Source organism: Sporothrix brasiliensis, assembly GCF_000820605.1.
Source record: "Sporothrix brasiliensis 5110 chromosome Unknown Cont17, whole genome shotgun sequence".
NCBI lineage: Eukaryota > Fungi > Ascomycota > Sordariomycetes > Ophiostomatales > Ophiostomataceae > Sporothrix > Sporothrix brasiliensis.
Genome location: NW_024467136.1, coordinates 3,877,877 through 3,904,518, shown reverse-complemented (window position 1 = coordinate 3,904,518; position 26,642 = coordinate 3,877,877). Strand labels below are relative to the sequence as shown.

At 54.0% G+C, this 26,642-nt stretch overlaps 8 protein-coding genes across 8 annotated transcripts; 5 read left to right on the top strand and 3 right to left on the bottom strand.

Annotated features, from left to right (window-relative positions):
- Positions 1 to 55: 55 nt before the first annotated feature.
- On the top strand, positions 56 to 465 carry SPBR_03340 (NADH:ubiquinone oxidoreductase 6.6kD subunit; the record flags this gene model as incomplete). Its single annotated transcript, XM_040761642.1, has 3 exons — positions 56 to 89; positions 216 to 331; positions 412 to 465. 3 exons carry the CDS (start codon positions 56 to 58, stop codon positions 463 to 465), a joined length of 204 nt encoding a protein of 67 aa, XP_040621104.1.
- Positions 466 to 723: 258 nt separating this feature from the next.
- Positions 724 to 1,642, bottom strand: SPBR_03098 (sin3-associated polypeptide; the record flags this gene model as incomplete). Its single annotated transcript, XM_040761401.1, has 2 exons — positions 724 to 1,522; positions 1,587 to 1,642. The coding sequence occupies 2 exons, from the start codon at positions 1,640 to 1,642 to the stop codon at positions 724 to 726; spliced, it is 855 nt and encodes a 284-aa protein (XP_040621103.1).
- Positions 1,643 to 2,250: 608 nt separating this feature from the next.
- SPBR_02882 (pre-mRNA-splicing factor 18) lies at positions 2,251 to 3,501 on the top strand (the record flags this gene model as incomplete). Its single annotated transcript, XM_040761185.1, has 2 exons — positions 2,251 to 3,075; positions 3,178 to 3,501. 2 exons carry the CDS (start codon positions 2,251 to 2,253, stop codon positions 3,499 to 3,501), a joined length of 1,149 nt encoding a protein of 382 aa, XP_040621102.1.
- A 609-nt stretch (positions 3,502 to 4,110) lies between these two features.
- Positions 4,111 to 5,691, bottom strand: SPBR_02721 (COP9 signalosome complex subunit 1; the record flags this gene model as incomplete). Its single annotated transcript, XM_040761024.1, has 4 exons — positions 4,111 to 4,323; positions 4,396 to 5,444; positions 5,514 to 5,558; positions 5,619 to 5,691. The coding sequence occupies 4 exons, from the start codon at positions 5,689 to 5,691 to the stop codon at positions 4,111 to 4,113; spliced, it is 1,380 nt and encodes a 459-aa protein (XP_040621101.1).
- A 7,359-nt stretch (positions 5,692 to 13,050) lies between these two features.
- Positions 13,051 to 16,652, top strand: SPBR_02224 (uncharacterized protein; the record flags this gene model as incomplete). Its single annotated transcript, XM_040760527.1, has 4 exons — positions 13,051 to 13,360; positions 13,435 to 14,019; positions 14,547 to 15,418; positions 15,489 to 16,652. The coding sequence occupies 4 exons, from the start codon at positions 13,051 to 13,053 to the stop codon at positions 16,650 to 16,652; spliced, it is 2,931 nt and encodes a 976-aa protein (XP_040621100.1).
- A 1,122-nt stretch (positions 16,653 to 17,774) lies between these two features.
- On the top strand, positions 17,775 to 19,847 carry SPBR_02485 (peptidase; the record flags this gene model as incomplete). Its single annotated transcript, XM_040760788.1, has 5 exons — positions 17,775 to 17,851; positions 17,935 to 18,020; positions 18,093 to 18,219; positions 18,275 to 19,518; positions 19,684 to 19,847. The coding sequence occupies 5 exons, from the start codon at positions 17,775 to 17,777 to the stop codon at positions 19,845 to 19,847; spliced, it is 1,698 nt and encodes a 565-aa protein (XP_040621099.1).
- Positions 19,848 to 20,240: 393 nt separating this feature from the next.
- On the bottom strand, positions 20,241 to 21,717 carry SPBR_02770 (lectin family integral membrane; the record flags this gene model as incomplete). Its single annotated transcript, XM_040761073.1, has 2 exons — positions 20,241 to 21,525; positions 21,614 to 21,717. The coding sequence occupies 2 exons, from the start codon at positions 21,715 to 21,717 to the stop codon at positions 20,241 to 20,243; spliced, it is 1,389 nt and encodes a 462-aa protein (XP_040621098.1).
- Positions 21,718 to 22,916: 1,199 nt separating this feature from the next.
- On the top strand, positions 22,917 to 24,566 carry SPBR_02684 (alpha-1,3-glucosyltransferase; the record flags this gene model as incomplete). Its single annotated transcript, XM_040760987.1, has 3 exons — positions 22,917 to 22,996; positions 23,078 to 23,844; positions 23,905 to 24,566. The coding sequence occupies 3 exons, from the start codon at positions 22,917 to 22,919 to the stop codon at positions 24,564 to 24,566; spliced, it is 1,509 nt and encodes a 502-aa protein (XP_040621097.1).
- Positions 24,567 to 26,642: the final 2,076 nt, after the last annotated feature.

Genomic DNA, 26,642 nt, shown 5'->3' with positions numbered 1-26,642 from the left:
ACGAATGGAAACCGAAGGACGGGATGCTAACAATGTTGTGCTCTTTCTTGTAGAGATGGCGATGGATCCGGCGTTGGTCAAGTTGGGCAGTACGTTGTTGCTTTACATTCCTCGATGCTTTGGCCCGGCACACCTATACGTCTGTCCTGTTGTGATAGTTTTGCGGACCAATGAATTGGATCTCGCTGTTTGCTAACACGACCGACTTCCAACAGACATGACCACGAACCGCTACAAGTACTTCCGGTGGACCAAGCGCACAGCCAGAATCACGTTCACGTACGTGGTGTTTGTTCCGGCGCTCTTTGGTATCCTGGCCTACTCGACCGACGTGAGTGCTCGACGTGGTTTTGCAGAACAGAGACGTGGCTTGAAATCTGAAAACAGATGCTAACGGGTGTTCTCTCACAGGGCAAGTGGAACCTACGGGGAAAGCGGAGAGGCGACGTTTTGGCCGAGTACTAGGACTTTGGAAGATGTGTGAGGAGCGAGCGAATCGACAGTTTGTATATATGGATTACAGGCACGGAAACAGCCAATGCAACCAAAAATATTGAAAGAAGCAAGAGGGAGAACGCTGCTGTTGTGAATCGTGAATGAAGGGATGCATCAAACGGGATATCCAGGTAAAAACTATGTGGGCGGCTATGTCGCAAAAACTCTGGTATGAATGCAGTCTCGAAGAGAGACGAAGAGCTGGAGAACAAGGTGTGCGCCATCTTTTCACCATCGGCTGTCTCGCCTCCGCTGGCTGTCTCGCCATCCCATACGACTGCCGCCTTGTCCGCCATCTCGAACCCATGCGCCTTCGTCTGGTATGGCATCGCCGCGTCGCCAGCCAGCAGTCGGCACGCCGTAGTTGGACGATGCGCCGTACCCATCCCGCCCTCGTCTCCCACTGAAACGAGAGTCCATGGACCGGACAGCGCTTGCGCCCGAAAGAGGTGGCGGTGGCATTCGACTCGGAGGTGCCTCCCCAACACCAGAACCCCGGCCGCTTCGCGCGCTGGATGCCGGAGCCACGCAACCGTCGGCCAGAGGTGGCAAGATGGCACAGGACAAGTATTCGCCGGGGGTATAGCGCAGCTTGGCGAGTGTCCTGCTTCCGTCGTCGTCGCTGCTACCAGCATTGCCAGTTAGCATCAGCTGATCCTCATCGTCGTCCATCAGTTCGTCCGGAATGGCGGCGTCGTCGATGGCATCCAAGGACGTTGTCGGGGCGCCTGGCCCAGTGCTACCAATAACAACGCTGCCGACATCCTTAATAATGAAGCGCGGTGCATAGGCAGACTCCTTGAAGGCTTCTGATGGCCGGCAGTTCCCACTGCCATTGCCTTCAGCAGCGTGCCGCGTGTTTTCGTACACGTGCCGGAAGACGATGCGCGTGCCAATGCACGTACTAGGCAGGACGGCAGGGTTCTGTGCGGCAGCGAGATAGTATGTGAGATCACTCAAGGTGTAGCTCGGAAGAGCATAAACGGGCACAAAAGCCAGGCGTTGTGGAGAGGAAAACTCATCAGGTCTAATCAGGGTCAGCTTAAAGGACCAAGTATAGAGAAGAGACATCCCTCAGGTAGACTACTTACCTGTGGAACGCACCCGTGCGGTAAAAGAGCTTCAGGAGAAATGGAGTGGCAGTCATCTTGCAAGAAAACATGCGCAATGCGAACTCCGAGCCTCGTTCATTCGTGTATTTGTTTGTCACTAAGCTCTTTTTCTATAGCTCGCTTCCAGTCAATTATCGGCCGGCTATACTTCTTATTCAATGCCTATCCCGGAGTGCTTCGTTGTCTGACTGGTACGGACTTTCCTGGATAATCGGGTTCGGGCATGAAAGCAATGTGAGTGTCTTGGCGGTAGTTTGACGAACATCGCAGTTGGAAGCGAAGGTGATCATTGGGCAGAGGCAGAACAGCGCAGGAGCTTGGCAGGCGGGGCGCTCTTTTTAGTGCACGTTTTTTGCCCCTAGCCTGGGGCCATTTGGCGACGCGGCTGAACCTGTACCGACGACTGACTGGGCTGGCTTATCAGTGGACGCTGCGTCGCGAAACGAAAATCTTCAAAAAAGCATCCTATGTAGCCTTGCCGTCTTGCGCCCTCCGCCACACCTCACGTCCGACGACCTCCCGTCTGCTCACAGTCGAATAAAGATCCCGAGTTCTCAGAGCCTACTATCTAAACCTCCTTTGACCCCGAATTACAGACACACACGAAACGCACTACCATCCTCCACCACAAACTGCCGTCGCCATGGACTTTGCGTCACTGATGTCGGCCCAGATGGCCAAGAAGAAGAAGCAGCTGGGCATCCCAGAAGCAGGCACAGACGGCGACAAATCGGACGCGCCGCCACCGAAAAAGTTTGTGCGCAACAGCGAGCTCGAGGCGCAGCGCAAGGCAGCCTACCTCGAAGCGCAAAAGGCCCGCGAGGCCGAAAAGTCCGCCAAAGCCGCTGCCAAGCGGCAACGAGAAGACGAGGCAGCCGAAGAGGCACGCCTACGGGAAGAGAAGCGGCGGCGGCTGGCGGCCGAGTCGCGGGAACGGCGCGAGAAGCGCGAGGCCGAGGAGGAAGCGGCACGGCGCAAACGACTCGGCCTGCCTGAATTGCCACCACCGGGCGCAAGAGACGGCGGCAAGGAGGACGAGAAGGAGGACAGCGAGGATGCCGACGACGAAAAGGACATGGACGAGGGCGAGCTGCGGGCGGCGCTGATCAAGCTCGACGCGCCCATTATCCTGTTTGGCGAGAACCATGCACAGCGCCTGCGACGGTATCGACAGACGGCCGCCGCCGTGGCAGCCGCCCTCACAACGACCGAGGCGGCCAAGCTGCCCGTCCCCACCACGCTCGCGCCCGTCCCCGAAAAGGACATGAAGGTGCCCGCCGTCGCCGACATCCCCCGCGACAAAAAGGGCCGCCAGTATCTGTACCGCCAGCTGGCCAGCTACTTCAACCTTGTCCTGCGCGAGTGGCAGCAAGCGTTGCAGGAAGCAAGCACCAAGAACGACGGCGAGACCGACGCCAGCCGGAGCGCCCGCTCCATCATGGAACAGAGCCGCGCATCCATCAAACCAGTAAGCCCCTGCCCATGTGTCCCACATTGTTTTTATTTCTGTTTTTATTTCTCTGTTTTGCTGGTCTTTCTGATTTGCTGGGAGACTTCGCTAACAGGTCAGCTCTTCCGCCGCTTGGAGAACGGTAGCATCGACGACAAGATTGTGCCGGCCATTGTCGAGATTGTGCATGCCGCCCAGGAGCGGCGGTACGTCGACGCCAACGACGCGTACCTGCGGCTCAGCATTGGCAAGGCGGCCTGGCCCATTGGTGTTATCATGGTCGGCATCCACGAGCGCAGCGCCCGCGAGAAGCTGCACGGCGGCGACAAGGGCAGCGTGATGACCGACGACGTGACGCGCAAGTACGTGCAGAGCATCAAGCGCTGCCTGACGTTTGCACAGGTGCGGTGGCCGCCCCACGATGCGAGCCAGCTGATGGGTTAGACGACGGTGTGGAGAGGGAAAACAGATGTTGACGTGGTACTGGTTCTGGGCCCAGGGCCCAAGGCCCATCGGTTTTGGGGGAGGGGACAATGTTCTCTTATACAGCAATGGCGTTGGAACCGTGATAGGTAGCATTAGTGAAGCATTTACACAAATTGAAATTGAAAGGAAAAGGGCGCCCGGCCTCGTTATTGACAATCAAGCCGAAGGCTGCTTCGAAGCCGGCAGCAAAAACAATAAATACCCTAGAGATTCGCGTGTACTTTCGGACAGCAGCTTATTTGTTGGATACTTGCTCGGTCTCCTCTTGCTGCACGTATCTGGGCGGAGGCGGCTGAATTGCAACAATAAATTCACATCCGCAGTCCCGCCGCTGCAACGTCTCTTTTTATGTTACAGTGGCAAGACGGCTCATCATCGCGAATCGTCCCCGCCATGCAGTCGTAATTTAGAAATGATACACTGCTGTTCTTCTCTTCACTGCGTATGTTCATTGCATAATTATTTCTATTTTGTGTTCGTTATGAGACATTCAGTTGCTTACTGGTTTCGGCAACAACCAAATGCATAGGCACGTACCAGCACCAACCCTGTCCCAGATGCCAGCTGTTACTCTACCACGGGAGTAGCCGAGTCGAACCAGTTCTCGCCAAGCTCTGGCAAGGCATTCTGTCCCTTGCGCTGACCGCGTACTTCGAGTTCTGCAGCAACAATGTTTATTCTCCGCAGGCGGTCGATGGCGTCCGTCTCAAACCGGGACAGCGATTCCAGCGCGTCCTTGTGCAGCGTCACGCGAGGCTTCTCCTTGACGGTCCGAACGAGCTAGGATGACAGTGTGACATTAGGAAAGGCAGTCATAAAATGATACATATTGCGTTGCAAAGAGAGACAAACCTTGTTGATCGAGTCAATGCGGGCATTGACCAGGCCGCTCTCGATCATGGCGGCCAGCTCCGTCTCAATGGACTTGCCAGGCTCGACAAACGCCGCGTTCATGCTCTCGAGTGTCACGCACGAATAGGGGATGAGGTAGTTGGTGATGCACTTGTTGCGGATCCGGGTGTAGATGGCACCAACGTGTCGCTGCAGGAAGATGTCCAGCATGTAGTCTGGGCGGTAGGACGCCAGGATCGACAGGCAGGCCGCGTAGCGGCCGTTGACAAACTGTGCAATGGCGCGGCGAATGTGCGGCTCCAGCTCCAGGAAGACGCGAAACTTGCTGTTCTCCAGCACCTTTGTCTGCAGCTCTGTGCGGTCCATCGTGGCCAGGGCCAGCAAGCCGCCATACACGGCAATATCGTTGGCGCTCAAGAAGCCGTCCGTCACGGCCGCAATCGACGCACTGCCGCTGTCCACCTCCAAAAAGCACTTGGCCGCGCCTTCAAAGTGCCCCTGGCCCAGCAAAGCCACGCCGGACATGGACTTGATGTAGGGCTGCATCAGCTTCTCCTCATCGGTGCCCTGAAGGCCCGTGATTTTGTTCAGCTGGTTTACCACTGTCACCCATTCCTTCCGCTGCATGGCCACGCTGACAAGGTGCTTGCCAAGGTCGACAATGTGCTTCGGAGTGCTGACGTCGGGCCGCATCCGGTTGTACGCCTCGTTGGCCGAGACCAGGTCACCAATGGCCTCATAGTGCTTGCCCAGTTCTTCGTTTCCCATGCGGATGCTCTCCTTGACAAGATTGTTCTTGTACACCTTCATCTCGCGCTCGAGGCGCTTCGTCTCTGCAGCGTTGGCGACCTCTGTGCGCTCCACCCAGGTCTTGTTGAAGCGGAATTCGGGGTCGTCTGGAGCAGCCAAATGCAGGTAGCCCCAGGCCGCCTTGTACCGGCTGACATCATGGCTCTTCTGGGCCTCCGCGACAGCGGCTTTGAGTGCGTCCAGGTGCAGGGCAACGGAACATTGGCCGATCAGCAAAAGACGATCCAATCTGGTAGGACCTGTGGCACGCGTAGGTTAGCTCTGGCTAGAGGTCGAGCTGCCTCTACCCATCATCCGGGCGCACATACCTTTGTAGTTTTGGATGTAGGACTCAAGGTCAAACTTAGGGGTCTCTGCACGCTGCTGTTAGCCAGGATAGATGCCAGTTGGACTCTCTGGGCGACATTCCCTACCTTGGATAACCACTCCGCCCTGCGTCCTCATGGTGTCAAAAAATGATCCCTGGCCATCTCTTGGGGCTGCCATGGCTGTAGATTGTGTTTGTCTCTGTCTCCCACGACTCAGTCCCTACACCCGGACTCGATATGTTCCTGTTCAGAGAGAGTCCGAGCTTTCGTACAAAGCAACCCCGGTGTGAGGTCCCCTCCACGGCAATGTCCTTCGGGGATGTATATGGGGGTTGCCTTGCCGGGTTGGTAATAGGATTCGGTGGGCTGAGGCCGGCAACCCAGACTCGTTTATGCGCGGCTCCAGCCACTTAGTTCGGCAGTTGATCACGCACCGGGAAGTAAGAGTGAATGGATGGTGTTCGTGGGGAAGAGGAGAAAGGTCGAGAGGCTCGGCGCGGCGTATCGATTCGATGTACGGAGTAGGAAGTTGATGCCGGTACCCAAGGGCCGGTATCTTTGATTGCTCTGCTAGGTGCTGCGAAAAGCAGGATCCTGAAATGGGTTGGCTAGAAGTGTGTCTGTGGGCGGTTGTTTACTTTGCGTGGTGACGTGCGGCCATAGCTTGCGGTTTTGAAGTCGTGCGTGAGGTTGTTGACAAGGCAGCAAGCAGGAGCCCGCAGCTGGTCCTTCCCTGTGCCAAAGCTCTCAGGAAGGTCCGATGCGCACAACAAAAGGTGGGGTTTGGGAGGGTGGGTCCAGAGCGAAAGCGAGGCAGGCCAATCGTCCACGCTGATAGGACAGGCCCGTCCAATCCATACAACGACAGTCCGTGAGGCGATAGCGACAGCAAACGCGCCTCTGTGCAACATTCCCCTCGTCCAATTTTCATGTTCTACTCCTCTCGACTGCGAGATGCACCGTCCGAAGAACGGACCGTAAACAAAGTATCTACACTACAGCGCGCATCAGGCGGTTGTACACCCCAACTTCTGGCCATTCAAGCCCACAGAATCAAGAAGGGGACAAAAGTATAGCGAATTTGGGGCCTATCCACAAGGCTCGACCTTTCCAACCCTCATGGTCTTTTCTTGGTCCACGGCTTCCATGCCTCCTTGGCCTCCAAATGGACTTCCCGGTCGCAGGGGCAGGATTTCCCCATGCTCGCGTACGCGGTAAGTACAGAGTACAACCACGAGAGCCTCTTCAGTCGCCAGCTGCGAAACCTCGCAGATCCTGGTCACATTTTGGCCTTTTCGGTGCCGAATGCCAGCCTAAACGGCGCAAAAGAAAAGCCTCTGGGATTGCCTTTTTCGGACTGGTCAAGTGTCGGAAAATAGCACTCTTGTTCAACTTTGGCAGTGATCGATGCAGGTAAAGGGGGGGCGGAGACCTGCGACTCGCTGGATTTGCTCTGAGGCCCCCTTGTCTCCTCCAAAGTCTAGGCCCCATTTTAGGTGCTGAATTTAGACATTTCTGCTCACCTCGCTGACTTTTCCTCTTGGTCGTATTTTGCATGACCAGCACCAGGTCGGATGTGGAAAGTGCCACGCGTTCTTTTAAAGCAGAGCGCGCCAGCGGGCCCACCCAATCTTTGAACGAGTCGAACCGGTGTCTTGCGTGGCCGTTTTATGGTTTATGGTTTGGTAAGATACAACTTTAATTCTCGTTCCAGGGTGGGGGAGAAAACACCGGCATAGCCTGGTGAAAGAAGCTTTGCGCTGCGGAACGGACAACGTCCGTAACACTTTGGTTTTTTTGGTAGTGGTGATGCTTGCTATTATTCGTGACGATCTGACGCCGTCTTGCTTTGCATCTCGTATTCTCTTTCTAATTTACCTGCTCTTTTCTCTTGCTTATATCATGTTCACTGTATTATTATTGTATCCTTTTTAAAGTGAGTACCATCTCCAGTTTTGTGGTAATACCCTAAAAATGGGTCCGTTTATTTTCTGGCCCCCCTTGACGATTTACTGCCTCTGGAGCATGTGGTAAAGACAGACATTTTGTAGTTATTACATTTGCTGAACCTTCCAATCGCATCTGGGGAAGCACTTGGATATACTTGCAAGCAACGTGGGACGCTTTTGTGACTCGGCGGTGGGGCCTTTTGTACGCGACGTCTTGTTTTTTGTTAACGGCGCCATTTGACTCCCCCCAAGCGTTTACTAGCCAAACGCGGGCTTCCTTCGACGCCGAGCCCCCCAACCATGCAAGCATAGCTTGGCCATTATTCCTCAAGTTGTCGCAACTAGCAACTGCGTGCCTTTCGTGAACTACGTCGAGGGCGTCGCTGCACGCCGAGGTTTTGCGAGCATTATGACATATTCTCTCCAATATGGCTCCCTGTAAGTAGCTCCTCTCTCGTCGTGCTGTTAAGTAACTTAGATAGGGCCTCAAGAGAGTATACCAAAAACCGGGGGCTTTCATGTAGTCCGTAATTACTTTGTTTGTCCAATATGGTACGCCGGATGGGGAGGTCCTTTGGGTTCAAGCAAGCATCTATGACCTATAAGTTAGATTACATATGGCGTCATTGTTTGCGAGCTTGCTTCCTCTCGCATCCACAAGGCTGGCTGTAGAAGTTCTCCCAGGTGGCAGGCGGCACTAAGCGGTACACCTTCGTCATACTACATACCCACAAATGTGATTTTTATTTTCATGGCGGTCCTTTACGGTTGGTGGGTGCTTGTAAGCTGCCAAATCTCCAATTCGCGCGCGGCTACAAGTAAATGGCTGATGACAAGGGCCGCCGGACCTAGAATGCAAATGAGATGATACTGACAATGAAATACGACGCACATTGTAATTATGCGCATGCTTGTAAATATGGAGCACCGACGTCAGTGTAATAAAAAGATCCCTTGCCTGTTCCGCGTAACATCACGATTAACCGGTATGCTTCTTCTTTATTTTCATCGGTATTATTTTTCGTTCAGTTTTTGTCATATAAAATTCCCTCTTCTCTATATTTTCAGCCCGAAATATAATAGCGAAATCCGCGCAAAATCACCGTACCCAAGCGACCCCTGGACACGCTCGTCCCGTATTTCCTTCTTGCGATTGCGTACGCCAAGCTTTTTAGCCAGCTCATAAAGTTGCCGCTTGCACTCCACAGGGCCATGTTATGTTTAATTTTGGGAAAATAAAGCATTGAAAAAATCTAATTGGAGGTAAGATTGTAGGTATTATGAAAGCAAAATACGACATAGACTAATGTCTATGAGGCCCTGGCAATTGAACAGCCCTTGGTGGCCCCAGAGCGGAGCACTGGAACCGAATACAGTCTCATATCGCAGGGTCGAGAAATGAAATAATAAAGGTGGCAACCCGATATTAAGACACCAAAACAGACGCTTAAAAAACGGAGACGTGAACCTTCCAACTGGACTTGATTACAAGGTAGGTCGCCGTCTATGGAGTGCTTGCGGGGATAATACGTTATGGTCTGAAATCGCACAAAAGGAGAAAGCTCCAGGGCTCGTGCTCTTCGAAGCAACAACTAAGATACCTCGTGTGTTAGACACTCGCAGGCCCGTATGCAGATAGCACGTCCAGGTCCGCTTGGCGTCCTTGGGACAACCCCTTTGGTCCCAGTGCGTTGACAAATGCCAAGCATGTTTCTTGAAAGGAAATATGGGTTGGGGTTCGACGGCCTGAAATCAGGTGGATATGCAGATTGTGCTTCCAACAAACGTTCTTTTGAAGTGCATCAAAGCGCTCCCAGCGGATACCAATGGTAGCCAATACATACGGGACGAAGTCGATCCACCATCTGTGCCTTGAAGAAGGCGTTGCACCGTTTGTCGCAGGAAAGGCGTGCAGTACGGGGGCACCGGGGGCACTGGAGGTCACCTTCTCTCGCTCCAATCAAACCCCCCATTTTTGCCGCTTCCTGTAAACTGGACAAATCACCATGTGCGCCAGCATCTTACTTTCAACAAGAGTAGACAAGCTCCAACGCTAATTGTCTTTCGGGGTGGAGTCCCTTCATAGTTTAGTGCTCTTTTGCTGCCTCTTGCTCTCCTAAAAAGGGTTTCTTTTTCCCCTTTCTTCCTTTGTCCGATGCACTTTGGACAATGGAGAAGAGAAGAGTCGTCGGGTGCTTGGACAATTGTGACAGCAGCGCGTATTCCATCTCTTTGAAAGATACATGGGCCGAATGTTCTGATTTTCGTGCAGAGTTGTATGTGGCAACCTTGTGCCTTGTAGTGAGTCGGCGAATGAGGCTACGGATGAAGGCCTTCCTGTGCCGTATTTACAACAGTAAAAATAAAATACTTCAGCATGTTGGAAATGAGCCACTGGGTATTAAGCTGTGAACATGTCCAGTAGAATTCCTCTTGAGTGCATTCTGAACACAACTACTCCTGTTTAGCACCCCAGATACCCCGGGAATAAATGTAAAAGACGTTGACACGAAGTAATACAAGAAAATGTGTATCTTAAATAAACTGGGTCTTAGAGCTACGGGGCTCCTTCCCCATGCTGGCAGGTGGGACTCAGTCTCCACCCCGAGTTTGCGCCGCAGCGGCCCCGATATGGAACACAAGGAAACAGCAACCACTGCGACTGGAAGCCATTCAGGGCGAATCGTAGCTACTTTGCAGACACACTTTTCTGACCGTGTAATACCAGCGGGGTGTCCGTATGGAGCCCGCCTGCGCCAAATTAGTCCTCCCTGTTGGTTGTTCATGTCTTGAATACCCAGTGAATGTGACAGCAGGCTCAGCAGTACATCATTAACCGCCCTTTGCCACGGCGTTTACGGAGCTTGTCCCTAGAATCCCGCCTGTTGCTGTTGCTCTTTGTCTCGAGGACTCAGCGCTTTCCTATCACCAGTGATCCTATCACCAGTGAGTTCCTCCGAGCTACAGTATTTCTACGGAGTATTACAGAGTAGATCAAGTTGTAGATCAGCACTCGCTGTTACCCTTTCAGTCTTGCCCTGCGCCCATCCCCGGCCGCCGCCTCCGTCTCTCTGGGTCCTGCAAGTGCCATTGTTCGTCTCTTAATTACCAGCACCTGTGCCTCAACGTTACTCTCCTCCCGCTCGTGCAGCGAGCTCGGGCGTGGAGCCGATCCTTTGGCTCAAGAATGGTGTAATGGTGTAATAAGGTCTGTGGCGTTATTGCCACTTTATCACTGTCTGAGGTGCTCTCGGTGCTGTTTGATGGTTGAGTGCAGCCTCTGTGAGGTTAACCTGTGCTAAACAACGGCTAAGTATTCACGGAACGTCGCGCATTCGCACATACTGTCGCATTTTGTCTTCTTAATACCACTTTTGTTCCCCCGAGCATTGTCCTATGACTCAAAACACCCGGCGAATGGCTCCTGCCTTATTTTCACCGAACCCATCCCATTACCTCATCGTTACCCAGGCGGTGGAGCACTCCCCATCGCTCCTACCTGTTAATGTAAGATTCTAAATGATCCAATTCTTGCTCGTGAGCACAAGGAACCGCTCTGCTTTTGCCTTACATTCTACGCAAACAACCCATATCACGGTTAGGGCCCATAGTTTTCCCGCTTGGCGGAGAAGAAACTCACAAGACAATGGGGCCTGGCTGGCTGCATGTGAGCTTCTTTCTCACAACCTGTTACTAGTGTTAGCTGATACGAAAGATACGCTCCAACTGACCCGTGAAATGGCGGGCTCCGACTAAAACATTCGCTCCTTCCTGTCTTTAGCTGCCAGTCATCCCCTGACCGGCCCTGGGGCTGGAAAGACCATCCCACCAGCGCCTTCCCAATAAATCACATTCACGGGACTCGGTCTTGCCCAGTGCCGTTTCTTGTCCACCGACTGCCTTCCCTCCCACCAACTACTCCATTTCGTATCCCTTTTGTCCACTGGTCCTATTCTTGTCTTCCTCTCTGCTTTTTTTATTCTCCCCCATCGTTTCCGCCTTTGTCTTGGCGTCACAATTGCGACTCATTCTTTTGATCTTCGGGCCCTGCCGTGTTGCACGACCATCGTGCCTCTATCGACAGCCCTCTGCACGGGGCAGCATCTGCCCTGCTCGAGTACACCTCGGCGCCTTACGCCACATTCTCACCCACATCGCACCAACATTCTGGCTCTCGCGTCTATGATCGTTTGCTCTCCTTTTATGCGCGTTCCCCTCCCACAGCGGCTTTAACCAGCCCTCCGCGCTGTTGTGTACTTGGTACTTGACCGGGGGATCCACTCGCTATTCCTAGCATTCGAAGAAAAAACCCAAAAGAAAAAAAGGAAAGAAAGAAAGGTCTTTGGCGCTGCAGCCACATCTGTTGGTAATCCACTCGCCAATTCTCTTCTCTTCCTTGCCGATGTTAGTCTGGCATGCTGCTTTTACTGCATGAGTTCTCTTCAATTTTCTTCTCTTCGTTGGTCTTGTCCTTCTTCTTGGATTTATTAGCATAACGCTCCATCCCAAAAGGGATTTTGTTCTCGGCGACGAGACGATCCTTTATTTTCCTTTTTGAGGTTTTCTAAATCTTCTTCGTCGTCTCCAGCTGTTCACAACCGGAGGAGGGACAGTGTTTTGTTCCTACTTTCCCGTCTCCTTTCGTCGTTCTTACTTCACTACTCCACCATCGGAGAACCCACTCGCGTACATGAAAGACCGAGTGTGACTAAAGCCTGCAGCAACACCCTAAACTTTGGCGACAATTCCTTTCGACGAATACCAACGAGCGTCAATATTTTGCAAACTGCTTCATCAATCCTCGCCGTACCAAAGAAGGTCGGAGACACAGCTGCCCCCCGATCTGAGACTCATCCTGTCCTTCACCTCGCCGCATTTGGTTTGTTATTGTATGCGCACCGCCACTCCCGGTTGATCTTATCACTCGCACGCATTCGACGACAAAACACCGCCTCGCGACAACGCTGACCTTCCTTCACAACTGACTCTTTTTCTGGCAAATCTGATTCCGAGAGTTTATAATTGTGTTTTACCTTCCGTACCTCAACAGTACATCCATCCAGTGTCCATTGGCTCCTTTCAACCCAATTGTCACCAAGGTGGTGGAGAGCCGCTGCTTGCTGTCACTGGAATTTCATCTCTTGACTGCATGAACAGCTCTCTACCCCGTCTTTTGTCTTCTCGCCATACCATGCCACCATGAACCCGGGGTGACTGGCTAGATCAACTTTGCCACCCGGCCTACAATAGCACGCGGACTCGTTGAATAGGCACGTCCGTTGCGCTTTGGTTTCTTTCCCCATGATACACGGCGCATGATCGCCAGATTGATACACAATACGACGGGCCTCGAGGGCCGATAGGCGGAAGCTTTTACAAGACATCGACAACTAAGGGCAAACACCTTTTTGCCTCCAGAATCTCACATCTTTGGGATTTCTCTCCCACTGTGTTACTAGGTGATAGCGGTGACAACGGCGACAGCTACGATAACACCGTGGGATGACAACCTCGTATCGTTCTTCCCAGATACACACGTATTGGACAGCTACAGAACAGCGCCACCATCGACGGATCGTCCTGACGCCATGGGAACAGCCACCTCACCCACCGGGTCGGACGACGAATCCGGCGCCGCGTCTTCCAAAGACTGGCTAGCAAATGAAGAGGGTGGCTTGCCTGAAGGAAGCATCCACTCGGCTGATGATGATCAGGTCGACATCAAAGCTGAGGACTCCGCCACCGACGGCGCTCTTCTCACCGGTAGTGGCGACGCAACAATACTCACGCCAGTGCACAAGCGCAGGCGTGTAACACGAGCATGCGATGAGTGCCGCCGAAAGAAGATCAAGTGCGATGGCAAACAGCCGTGCACACATTGCTCCGTCTATAGCTATGGTCAGTATGGCTCTGTCTGTGGCTATTTTGCCCTTTTGCCCTGCGTCTCCGCTGGCAGACACTCCCCGGTGCAGTCTTTCTAACGAGAAATGTTGTAGAATGCACGTACGACAAGCCATCAAACCGGCGAAGAAATCCAGCACCGCAGTACATTGAGGCACTCGAGAGCAGACTGCAGCGGGCGGAGACGCTGCTTCGCAAATTCATGCCTGATGTTGACTTGGCGGACCCGAATCTCGACCCAATGGTGCAACAAGAGTTTCAAACCCGAGAGCGCGCGCGTATGCAAGCCGCAAAACAGCGGCAAGAAGAACAAGAGCAACAGCAACAAGCCACCCAAGCCGTGCAACAGGAAAAGGGACAGCACCAGCATCAGCATCAACATCAGCAACAACACCAGCAGCGACAACCGAACACAGGAGGAGGTGAAGCAGACGCTGACGACGAAGAACTCATGTCCATGGTCGCAAACATTAGCCAACTCGAGTTGACCGAAGGCGGGGAGTGGGACTTCCATGGTATCTCCTCCGGCGCCGTCTTTCTGCGGAGAATGAAGGAGAACTTTCACAACCTCCTTGGCCGCGACTCGCTCGTTCCATACTTAGCACGCCCACCGCGGTACCCCGGTGTTTTCAGCCTCGACTCGCCACGATCTGCCGGTAGCTCGCCCTATGACTCCTCCGCTGTTCCTCTGTTCTACAACTTGCCTCCGAAGGAGCACGCACGAACCCTCTGCTACTTCTCACTAAATTGCGCCACGTGCCTGTTGCGCATCGTCCATGGACCGTCCTTCTTTGAGGTTTTTGATCGCCTATACGAAAAAGCCCCCGAAAATTTGGGGCCGGATGACCACCGGTCATTGGGTCTTTTTTACTCCATCCTTGCTCTGGGTTGCATGTACAACATTTCCGAAGACAACGATTCATCCAGCCCAGTGCACTATAAGCCAGCCATGGAGGAAGGGTATGTTCTCGTCGCGTTGTTGGCGCTGTGTAGTGCAGTCTTACACGACGTATCATTTCACTAACCATCCTATACAGGCTCAAATATTACACGACTGCTCGTATTCTCCTCCAGGACATTACGGATTGTCGCGATTTAACGTCCCTTCAAGCACTACTTTTTATGATCCTCTTCCTTCAAGCTACTTCGAATTTGAGTGGATGCTACTCTTTTGTGGGCATAGCTCTACGCATCGCACTCCGCATGGGTTTGCACCGCAACCTGCCCCATGCGAAGCTCACTCCGATCGAACACGAGTCGCGCCGCCGCGTATTCTACGTCATCCGCCAAATGGACACATATGTGTCAGCCTTGCTAGGCTTTCCGATGGCCCTTAGAGACGATGATATCGACCAGCCGCTACCAACGGAGATCGACGACGAGTATATCACCAATGACGGCATTGTACAGCCTCCACCTGGAACGCCTTCTTTCTTCCAGGCAAGCAACGCCTATACAAAACTGATGGAGATTCTCGCCAAGGTCATTAAGTGCGTTTACCCGGTCAAGCGCAGCGACTGTGGCGCCGCAAACAACAGCGAGACCCCGACTTCGTCGTATATGATTAGCTATTCCAAAATAAAAGACATCGAGCGTGAGCTGCATGCGTGGTACGAGCAGCTACCAACGTATTGGCGACCGAACCCAGATGGGCCCATCGAAGTCATCCGGGTTCGTACACTCCTGCGGTTTGCCTATGCACATGTCCAGATGATGATGTACCGGCCCTTTCTACATTATCTGTCTGCGCGCGTGCAAGCGACTCACAAGCTGGACGACCGGTACTTTGCTTGCGCCGCCGCAGCTGTCAGCATCTCCCGGAACATTGTGCATATCGGCCTCGAGATCCGCAAACAGGCCGTGCTGATCGGCCCGTACTGGTTCATCCTATACACCGAGTTCTTCGCCATCTTGTCGTTGGTGTACTATGCGCTGGAAAACCCGGATAAGCCGGGCTCAACCGAGATCATGGCAGACGCCATTTCTGGCAAGGCTGTGATTGCCACTCTGTCGAAGCGAAGTATGGCTGCGGACCGCGTGACTGCAGCTTTGGACGTGAGTCAACCTTGTATATTTGAGTCGGTGCATATAGAGTGGATTGCTGACGTTTTTGTGCTTTTTGCAGAAACTCTTTGAACAGCTTCCCGATCGCCTGAAGAAAGGCAAGACAGGGCCAACTCCTCCAACGAGAAAGCGCTCTGCGCCTGGTCCCAAGGATGTCCAGGCCGCCAAGACCGGCGTACCGTCACCATCCACTGTTCCAAAAGCCCGACGATCCAACGAGATCAACCGTACTGTCGTGCAAGACCAACATCGGCAGACACCACCACACCGCATGTCCTTTGAAGCCATTCAACAGCAGCAGCAACTTATCATTCAGCAGCAGCAGCAGCAGCAGCAGCAACAACAACAACAACAACAACAACAACACCAGCACCAGCACTCGCAGCAGCAGCAGCAGCATGCACACAGCATCCCTACGGCGCCGTTTGCTGCGAACTTCCAGGAGCTGCTTCCTCTCGATATTCCTTCGTCGACTGACAGTCCGGAATCAGGCAGTACACCATCAACGAGCCACCGATCGGCGGGAGGCTATGCTGCGCACCATACGCCCACTGCAAGCATGGGCAGTGGCATCGGGCTCAGTAATGCTGGTGTCACGACTGGTGGCTCCAGCGTACCAGTGTCTGATGGATCCACATTGACGACGAACCCTCTGTACAAGCTGGACGCTATGCTGTTCCCGTCCAGCGACCCATTCGCCTATCCTAGCCAGCCGATTATGGACTTTGGGTTGCAAAACCTCCTGGATAGTGTGACTGGAGACAACAGCGGTGGCGGAGGCATCGGTAGCGCCAGTGGGGGCGGCGGCGGCGGTGATGGACGAGGTGTTCCCTCCAGCTCTGGCGGCGCCGGACAAGACCAGCAGCCGCCTTCCGATGCAATGCAGTTCTATGCTCCGAACATTTACAATGAAATCGAAGGTCAACTCTTGGAGCCCGTACCTGCATACCTCATGCAACCTTCCGGTGCACCGGCAGGCATCGACCTCGCTTCCGAGATGTACGGTGCTAATAGCCTGCTCACACTGCAGCAAGCGCAGGCACACAATGCCCAACAGCAGCAGGAGGCCGCCCATGCACATCATCACCAACAGCAGCAACATCAGCAGCATCATCAAATCCCACAACAACAACAGCAGCAACAACAGCAACAACAGCACGTTGATGCCATGTTTGCTGACAACTTCAATGACATGTTTTCCGGCCAATACCAACAGCGCTTGTGAGCGCACTACGAGACCCACCACTTCGCGAAACATTACTCTTATGAATGACAAGGCCCTTCCAGCCCTCTATACCAGATCTACATACCCATGACCATGTACGAATGCATTAAAGCATCACAGGAATTCTCCTCTCGGCGAGGAATACTTTGGATAGGACAGGACGGTGAGAACATAATCCGACGGGAAACGCCAGTCGCCGGCCATACAATATATATATTTACCTTTTTCGTATACCATTTTGGATGATACCACATACGGGACGGCGTGAGATTATTCTTACTATTGTACATTTATTTCATCTAGATGCGGGTTAAAACAGAATTTATGTATTTTAAGAAGTGGTGCCTTTTGCAGAGTCCAAAGATGCACCAAAGGCAGTGTATAAGAGCGCCGTACCAAGGTGGATCCTCTCCAGATATGAGACTCTCATCGAACAGGGGGCTGCTGTTGTGGCTAACAACGGCTTTCCTCTTGACGCAGTGCGGAATCATTAAAAGATGCCGGGTGCACCATTCCATTGACAAATTCCTACTGCATTGGAGCTGTCAAGATTGTTAGAGTAGGACGATATGCACGGTGCGTTTATTAGAGCACCTCAATGTCGCTGCTGCTGTTTGGCCGCTGCCCGTCGTATTTATCTTAGGTCTCGAATTACGCCGTAAAAGGCAGCTGCGAAGGAGCGGCGGGAATGGCGAATGTGTCTCCTCGCTTCGGCAGAACGTCTCCACTTTTTCCCTATCCCTCTCTCGCGGCTCACACACCTCTCAGTTTACTCGCTTCCCATCACAACATAGCTTCGCCTCGACTCCCTCATCATCCCGACGATAGCCTCCCCTGCATTTCCCCTCCTCCATCTCAGGCCACTATTTAGCGAGCCATTTTTTGTACTTTTTCCTCTTCTTTGTTCAATTCGTTTTGGTCCTTTCTCTGTATTGTCTGCGTCACCCACAGCGTCTCAAGTCGATTTGCGCATTTCTTGCGATTTCGTCGTCTGATTACGAACGTCCCGAGTGCGCGCGCCATCACTCTCAGCGCACTGTTCATTGCGATAACCATAGCCGCCGACTCTTTCAGCAAGGAGAAAATTACACACACTCGGGTGACCTGACATCCACTGTCAGTATGAGTGGAGACGCAATGTCCCCAACAATGTCGGACATCGACCACGACCTGGTCTTTGTGGAGGAGTTTGATGCTTTGTATGTATTGCAGTGCAGCCGCAACTGCTCGGCCCGGTCGAGTTTAGCTCCACAACGACGTCCATCTAACGATTTACCGTCAGATCGATTGAACTAAAGGTGGTTCCGGGGTCAGAGGATGCCTTTGAGAGCGGCATCGCACCGACATCTGGCAAGGCAAAATATCCCGGTATGTCCATGGCTGCAGCTTTACGTTATTGTCCGACGTTGCACACAAATGCTAATCCGACGTCCCCTCCAGCAAAAACACATGCACGCAAGGTGGCCAAGGCGCTCGGTGTCAAGGATGGCCTCGTCTACCTCCCCGGCCTGCCGACACAGATCTACGAAGACTCCGATATGGGGCCGGCCTTCCGGCAAAGACGATAGTAAGATTGGCGGCCCATTCAACCAGGACCTGGGGCCCCCCGGCTAACATGGCAGCTTCTACTACATCGCCGGTGCGGACTTTGAGAACTGCGCCGCCACATATGATCTCGCCACCGACAATCTTATTCTCTGGGTGCCCTACATCGACCCACGCCAGGTGATGTGGTACGGCACGAGCCCGGGACCCAAGGAATGCTTGGCCAAGACCGATCTCGACGAGGTCCGCTACACCACAGACCTGGACGCGTTCCTGCGACAGCGTCTCGACCTCGGTGCGGCCGACGTTGTCCGTATCGGCGCCTCCTTCGGCAGCAGCTTCTGCCGCGACCAGAACCGCCGCGGCACATCATCATCGACGACCACGCTGTACGTGTTGCACGCGGACCAGATCCCTGACGTGCTCAAGGATGAACCGGCTCCTAGCTCGCTGGTGGTGGACTCATCCAGTCTGCTGCCGGCCATGGACTCTGCCCGCGTCGTCAAGACCGCCTACGAGATTGATTTGATCCGCAAGGCCAACGACGTCAGCTCGTCCGCCCATGCCGCCGTCCTGCGTCAGCTCAAGAACATGACCAACGAAAGCGACATCGAGGCCGTGTTCGTCAACCACTGCGTGGCCGTGCACGGTGCCAAGCACCAGGCCTACCCGGTCATTGCCGGCTCCGGCACCAACGCCAGCGTCCTGCACTACTTTTGCAACGACGAGCCCTTGGCCGGGCGCCAGCTCGTGTGCCTGGACGCCGGCGCCGAGTGGGACCTCTATGCATCCGACGTGACGCGCACCTTCCCCATCTCGGGCTCCTTTACGCCCAAGGCCGCCGCCATTTACGCCGCCGTGCAGCGCATGCAGGACGAGGTCTTTGCGCGCTTCAAGCCGGGCGCGCCGTTCGCCTACCTGCACCTGCATGCCGCCTACGTGGCTGCGCAGGAGCTGCTCCGCCTCGGCATTCTCAAGAACGGCTCCGCCACCGAGATCCTGGCCAAGGGCACCATATCGGCCTTTTTCACGCACGGTCTGGGCCACCACGTCGGCCTCGAGGTGCACGACGTGCTCTCCTCTGACCTCATGTCGCGGCCGCCCGCTGATTCGAGCTCCGCGGCCAAGGCCAAGGCCAAGACCAAATCCAACACTTTTGTCACAAGCACGCGCGACGTGCGCAGCCAGCTGGGCGGCACCAAGCGGCAGCCGGTGACGCCTGAGATGTACATGGCGCTCATGAACGAGGCCGTTGCCGTGTCCAACGGCGACGTCTCGGCCTTTTTCGAGCAGCAGGACCGGCGGCGGCTGCTCGAGCCGGGTATGGTTGTCACAGTCGAGCCAGGAATGTACGTACAAGCACATACCCTAGGCCCCTTCCAATGTTTTTGTTTCTTTTTTTTTAAAAAAAAAATGTCGTACGGTTTGACTAACTGTTCTCTTAGTTACTTCTGCCGCCCGTACATTGAGTCCTTTTTCCTAGCAGACCCGACGCATGCCCAGTACATCGACAAGGATGTGCTGGAGACATACTATAGCGTCGGAGGTGTCCGCATCGAGGACTGCCTGCTCGTGACAGAGGACGGCTACGATAACCTGACGACGGCGCCCAAGGGCGATGATGCCCTGCGGCTCATCAACCACAAATAAGGACAGAGAAACGTCAACTAAAATTCCGCATTTTGGATGTTGGATATGGGTTGCAATCGACTTGAAGTAGCCCAGGTCGTAGACAAAATCTTGTCCCTTGTATAATTTAATCGTAGGCAACAATGCCATAGTACCATGGCACGTCACATAGGCAAGGCAATTTTGAGCAATATTGATGTTTCCAAAAAACATAATTCGCCTGAAATAAATACAAAAAGTAACAAACAGACACGAATCCCCTCAGCCTTAATGAACACTTCTCTCGTTATACAATGCACAGGCTCTTACCTCGTCGTATCATCAATCAGTACCGTGCTTTCATACTTTGCGTTTTTGTTCTTTGCGCCCTTTCCACTATACCCAAGTCCCCACTCCACACGTTCGTCTCAACATTTACAAGTACTTCTTGGGCGAGCTGGCCTTGCGCCGCTTGTAAAACACATACGCGCCAGCGAGCAGCAACTGCCCAGCCACAATCACAAAAATCAAGCGCCCGTAGCCCGGGTGCCGCAGCGTCTCCGCCAGCCGGTCGTGGTGGCCCTCCAAGCGGCCCGCCACATGCTGCCGAACCGAGCTCTCCGCATTCGCCACCGACTGCCGCAGCTCGCTATGCAGCGTCTTCATGTCGCGCTCCATCTGCTCCAGCTTGTCCTCAATCATGTCCAGCCGGTCCAGCTTGGTCAGCAGGCCCTTGAGCTGGCCCAGCTGGACCGACACCTCCTCGTGCCGCTTCTCGCCCACCTGGTCCGACGTCGCCACCTGCCGGAAGATGGTGGAGAGGTGGTGGTTGACGCTCTGCAGCCGGTTGTGCAGGTCGGCAAACTGCGCCTTGGAGCTCGTGATGGTGTTCGCATCCGCGTCGGGAACGTTGTCGCGCTCGTAGTTACGCGCCTCGGGCGTGTCCTCCACCATGCCGCCGCGGCTGATGCGCACGGGCGGGTGGCCCTCGCCGCCGGCCACAGGCTTCTGCTTGGTGTACTGGTCGTGCTCGTCATGGAACTCGTGCTGCTGCTGCTGCCGCTGGTGTTCATCCGACTTGAACGTGTAGTCGTTGTTGTCGTGCATCACGACCAGCTTGAAAATCTCGGCCGAGTCGGGTGTGTCCGCCGACGCCGCCGTCACACCAAACCGGTAGCCCGTCGGGATCACCACGTCCTCGCTCGAGAAGCACAGGTGGCCGTCCAGCTCCACGCTGAACAGCCGGTCCGTCTGCTGGATCTTGACCTGCGCCGGCCGGCCCAGGTTGCGGAAGGGGTAGTCGCAGTGCGCAAACGCCAGACTGTCAATGCCCGTCAGCGCCTTGTATTCCTTTGTGCCGTCGTTGAGGTAGCCCCGCAGCGAGCCGCCGCCGCGCACGCCCGACGCATCCAGCACGAGCACCAAACCCTCAAACTTGCCCACAGTGTACACACTGCTCGTGCCGACATTGGTCGGGCCGTCCTTGACCAGCCAGATATTGAGGTTGCCGCCGCCGCGCTCGGGCCCGCTCACGCGGAAGTCGACATCGGCCAGCCATCGGGAGTAGTCCAATGTGTGCTCTGCCCAGACAGCGCCGCGCTGGCCGCCCGGTGCGGGCGCCGCAGGGGTCAGGACGACCTTGTTGGAGAGGATTTCGGGTTGGTAGGGGTTGCCCTGGAGCTCAAAGTGCGGGATGGACCGTGAGTGTTCCGGTGCTATTCTAAGGGAGTGTCAGCGGGTTTCGTCGCCGTGGGGATTTTGTCTACTTGGTCGAACGTGCTGTCTCGTCCCCGCCGAACGTCACTTACCTGTTGGTGTAGCCAAAACTGAGCTCGCTCACGAGGAACTGAGCATGTGCAGCGCCAGCCAGGAGACTCCAGCTCCATGCCAGCGAGGCCGACGAGATCCGCATCTTTTCCAATTTCTTCTTGCCTGTAGGTTCTGTGATTCAAGGCCAAAAGGGGTTCCAGCGCTGGTCGATTTCTTTATAACAGGACAAGGACAAGGACAACCTCCAAATGTCACAAAGAGGCTCTGCTGTCATGCGCTCCAGAACGGCTAAAGACGGGTCGCTGGCGAAATTTTGTAAGCCTTGAGGACAGCTTGCAGGTGCGGAACGAACCACTCAACAATACCCAAAAAGGCAAACCAAATTGGAGTTCCAAAAAGATCAAAGCTGTCTTCTTTGGTTGGCGATCCGGCTGAATTGCGCCGACTTGCGCCCCGGCCACGTCAATTGGCTCGTCAAGGGTGCGCTTCGTGCTTGTCTTTACCGCATATGCTTTACAACGAACCCAATCGGTCGTAGTGTAAAAATATGGTGCGTTTGCGTCGATATCGTGCGTTGAGATGCAGTCGTGGGTGTGTTGTCGCGTACAAGTGGACAGTTGAGAACTTGCGATCGGGGAGAGCTTTCGAGATACGAAAGCTTTAATCTCACTTGGCAGGTGGTGACAGGTAGCGCCAAGTATAGCAAGTGCAATGCACCGTACTTTTCCCCGGCTTCTGGAAACCAGAGTTGGAGCCCACTGGTTTTAGCGCCGCATACTTGAGACAACGCCCGTCCCCCCATTTCCAGTGGCTACGTGTTCCAGGGCCGGCGAGACAAAGGGGGAAAGAACTCCTGCATAGCCTGAGCTTCGATTGATGCAACGGGGCCACGATTCTTCTTTTCTTTTCTTTTTTTTTAAAAAAAAATCCCTGCGGCTTGGATTATATTCTTCTCTCTTTCTCAAGGGCCTCTGTCGTCTTTTAAGCCACTGTTGGACGAACGAAGCAGTGTATCATGTGTGAACCTCGTGTTTGTAGGTTCCTTCTAATTTTGCGTGTTCCAGACGTCGTGGGCCTGTCGCGTCATACCGTCGCCCCTTCCCCCTGTGTCGCGGGGATCACTACTTCGTAACGAAATAAGCAGGCGCGGAGTGCGTCGCGCCAATCAACCTCCGTAGGTGGTGCGGCGCTATCGGCTACTCGGGATTTAGCGCTAAGCTCTTTTGGAAAGCTCCAGAAAGTCACCCCAACGTGCACATTGGCCCAAGGCCGCTTTAGCATCACGTTCTTCGACCACTCTCTCAAAGATCACCACTTGGCGAGTCCTCCAGCAATGTTGCCATGGCGGTAGAAGCTTATCCGTCAATTGCGCAGTGCGCGCTTGTCGCTGCGGCGTTCAAGATCCTCTTGTTCCCGGCATAGTGAGTTTGCGAGACTTGGTCCCCCTATCTCAAACCCCCGTTTGGCTATCCACAAAACTTACTCTCGACGCGTGCCGACAGCAAATCGACCGACTTCGAAGTCCATCGCAACTGGCTCGCCATCACCAACAGCCTGCCGCTCTGGGACTGGTACTACGAGCACACGTCGGAATGGACGCTCGACTACCCGCCCTTCTTCGCCTACTTTGAGTTTGTGCTCTCCAAGGTGGCCGCCCTCATCGACCCGGCCATGCTCCGCATCCGCAACCTCAACTACGCGAGCTGGGAAACTGTTTACTTTCAGCGCTCGTCGGTCATCGTCACCGAGATCTTCTTGGTCTACGCGCTGCAAAAGTTTGTCGACTCGTGCCACGGGCCCGCGAAGCGCGCCGCCCAGGCCGTCGCCATCTCGATCATCTTGTCGCCTGGCCTCCTCATCATCGACCACATCCACTTCCAATACAATGGCTTTTTGTACGGCATCCTGGTGTACTCGCTGGTGCTGGCCAAGAAGCGGTCGACACTGCTGGGCAGTGGCCTCGTGTTCGCGGCGCTGCTCTGCATGAAGCACATTTACGCGTACCTCGCACCCGCGTACATTGTCTTTTTGCTGCGCGCCTACTGCCTGTCGCCGAAATCCATCGTCCGTATCCAGTGGCTGAACTGCATCAAGCTGGGCGCGGGCATGGCGGCGATTTTGGGAGTGGCGTTTGGTCCGTTTGCGCTCACGAACCAGATCCCCCAGATCCTGAGCCGCCTCTTCCCCTTTTCGCGCGGGTTGTGCCATGCCTACTGGGCGCCCAACGTCTGGGCCATGTACTCTTTTGTCGACCGCGTCCTGATTTATGGTACGCTCTACTCCATGCCCAATGTGTTTATCACGTATTCCTGCCATACTAACGGCGCAGTTGCACCTCGCTTTGGGTGGCATGTCAAGACAGAGGCGCTGACAAGCGTCACGCGCGGTCTGGTTGGAGACACGGCGTTTGCGGTCCTGCCTGATGTCAGCCCTCGCACGTGCTTCATTCTCACAATCGTCTTCCAAGCACTGCCTCTGCTGCAGCTCTTCGCAGCACCGACCTGGGACAACTTTATTGGCGCCGTGACGCTCTGCGGCTATGCGTCGTTTCTCTTTGGCTGGCACGTCCACGAAAAGGCTGTACTTCTGGTCATCATCCCGTTTAGTCTGCTCGCGCTCAAGAACCGGCGCTACCTGAGCGCGTTCCGGCCGCTCGCCGTAGCGGGCCACGTCTCTCTCTTCCCGCTGCTGTTCACGCCCGCCGAGTTCCCGATCAAGACCGTGTACACCATCTTTTGGCTCGTGCTGTTCCTGCTGACGTTTGACAGCCTTGCGCCCGCCTCTACGCGTGCCCGCTTCTTCCTGTTTGACCGATTCAGCACGCTCTACATTGCCATCAGTATCCCACTCGTTGTCTACAGCTCCCTGTTGCACCAGCTCGTGTTTGGTGCGCGGTACGAGTTCCTGCCCCTTATGTTTACCAGTTCCTATTCCGCCATTGGCGTTGTTGGCAGCTGGATCGGCTTCTTAGTCGTGTACTTTACGTCGTAAAAAGAGCCAAGAGCCAAGACTCCCGTGCTAGTGGATCATTTCAAAAAATATAGAAACCAACATAGGCCAAAATGCCATTTAATTCATTTTCCTAGACAACAATGCAAAAGATATCATGCCATCGCAGCAAAGTCAACAAGGCTGCAAGAAGATTCCCAGCCTCGTATACGCGTAGAGCTCATAAATATAAAGCAAAGTCGCAGCGAGGGACATTCCATCGCTAAACGTAGCGAACGGTGCCGACGAGGCCCGGGTCGAGTATGTGTCGGTCCTGCAGGGTGCTGATGGGCCCTCCTCCCTGTTGCGGAAGGTCCTGTGGTGCCGGCAAAACTAGAGGTGAGGTTGAGGTTGTGGTCGTTCCACGTGATCCTGCTAGCCACATTGGGACGATTATGTGGGTCCGCGCTGACTTGACAAGTTCCTTCTTTCCCTTTTCTGGCCTTGCCAGTCCCTTGTCTGGAACACCACCAGCACACCACACTGTCCCAGTCATCCGCGGAATGCAAGGCTGAAGAGTGTGATGGGCACTTACATGTACATATTCGCCCAAAATGGGTTGCGGGGTACATACCAAAACAGAATCATTTATTTCTTTAAAGTGCCCTAAAACGGAACCAGACCGGGGCACTCGGTTCTGCTCCCCCCCTCTTCATTTTGCGCTTTCCACGCCAAAATCGCACGTCGTGTCCTTGTCCTCCTCCCCGATCTCCTTAGACCCAAGACGGCAGCGGAGGAGGGCATCCACTTTTCGAGGACAAGAAAAAACACGAAAGCAAAAGGACGAAAAGAAACACAAATAAAAGGCTACATCGGATGCGTTGCTTGTCTTAAGCAGCTTTAAGAGAAGAGGAAATGGCTGGCTTGTTTTCGCTGGCAATATAAAACATCGAAAACAGAGGCCCGACTTAGCCCAGCTATCAAAAGTTTGGCGACAATATATCTCGTTGTACTGCAGCCTGTGCTGCCATTATGTAAAAGACATATATATCAATACGTATACGAAGAAAAGGGCTTTCGTTTGATCTATCTCTGTTCAGTTTTGGTGGCCTTCTATGGCGACATAATCGCGTTCTAAAACAGTGCAGCTGGCGCACCTCGGCGCGTTTTTGGTGATGGTTGCTTTCGTTCGGCTACCCGCGATGCCATCTCCGTCCAAACTTTTCAGCTCGCTTCAACAGCTGCATGCGCGAAATAAATTTGACAAATCTACATTCAAACGATAGCCCTTTAAAAGCAGTTTTCAACAAGTATAAAATTGTCTATTTTATGGTTTGTCGCAGAGGCAAAATATCAATCCAACAGCAGGACGGTGAACGACATGCGTCGCGACCCCTGTTTAAAGTGCGATTCATTGACCGGTATCAAGACGGGCATGGATGTCGCACTCATTGACAACGTACTTGATTTTATCTCCTGAAAATACACATCCCATGTTGTTCACCCGATGCAGACGTCTTCGTAAAGTGGCGCATGCTTGGGGTGCGTTCGTCGTGGCCGAGCCCGGTCAGAAAAAAAAAACAAGGACGAGGACGAGGAAGTACACCGTTGGGGAGGAGGACGAAGCGGGAGAGGCCAAATGGTGGGGGACCCACACCGCGGGAACGGTACCTTGCGCGTGTTGGTCAGGCTTTTGCCCTGCGACTAAGAAAATCCAAAATTAACTGGCTGGTGACATTCCTGCCCGTTTTCTTTACTTTTTTTTCTATGCCTTTTCTGTATGTCTCATATTTCTGTATCGTGTCGTCCGTTCTTGCCTTTTGACTTTGTTCGATGTTGTCTCTTTCCTGTTCTCGGCAGGCTCGCGACGGGGCTCTTTTTTTAACATCTGCTCCTGCCAAAACTAGTCTGTTGTCATCTCTTGCTCCCCCCCGTCGTGTTGTTCTCCTCCTCGTCCACCTCCGCCGCCGCCGCCAACCCGCTCGCTTTTAGTCTCATAATATTTTTTCCCTTCTTACTCTCTGACTTGCACCTTCCCCCTGTCCCACTTCGCCTCCGTCCTCGTCTTTCTTCGGCTACTTCCACCTTTGCTCCTTCCCTCTTTCTTATTTTTTTTCTCACCCTTTCTCCTTCCCGCGT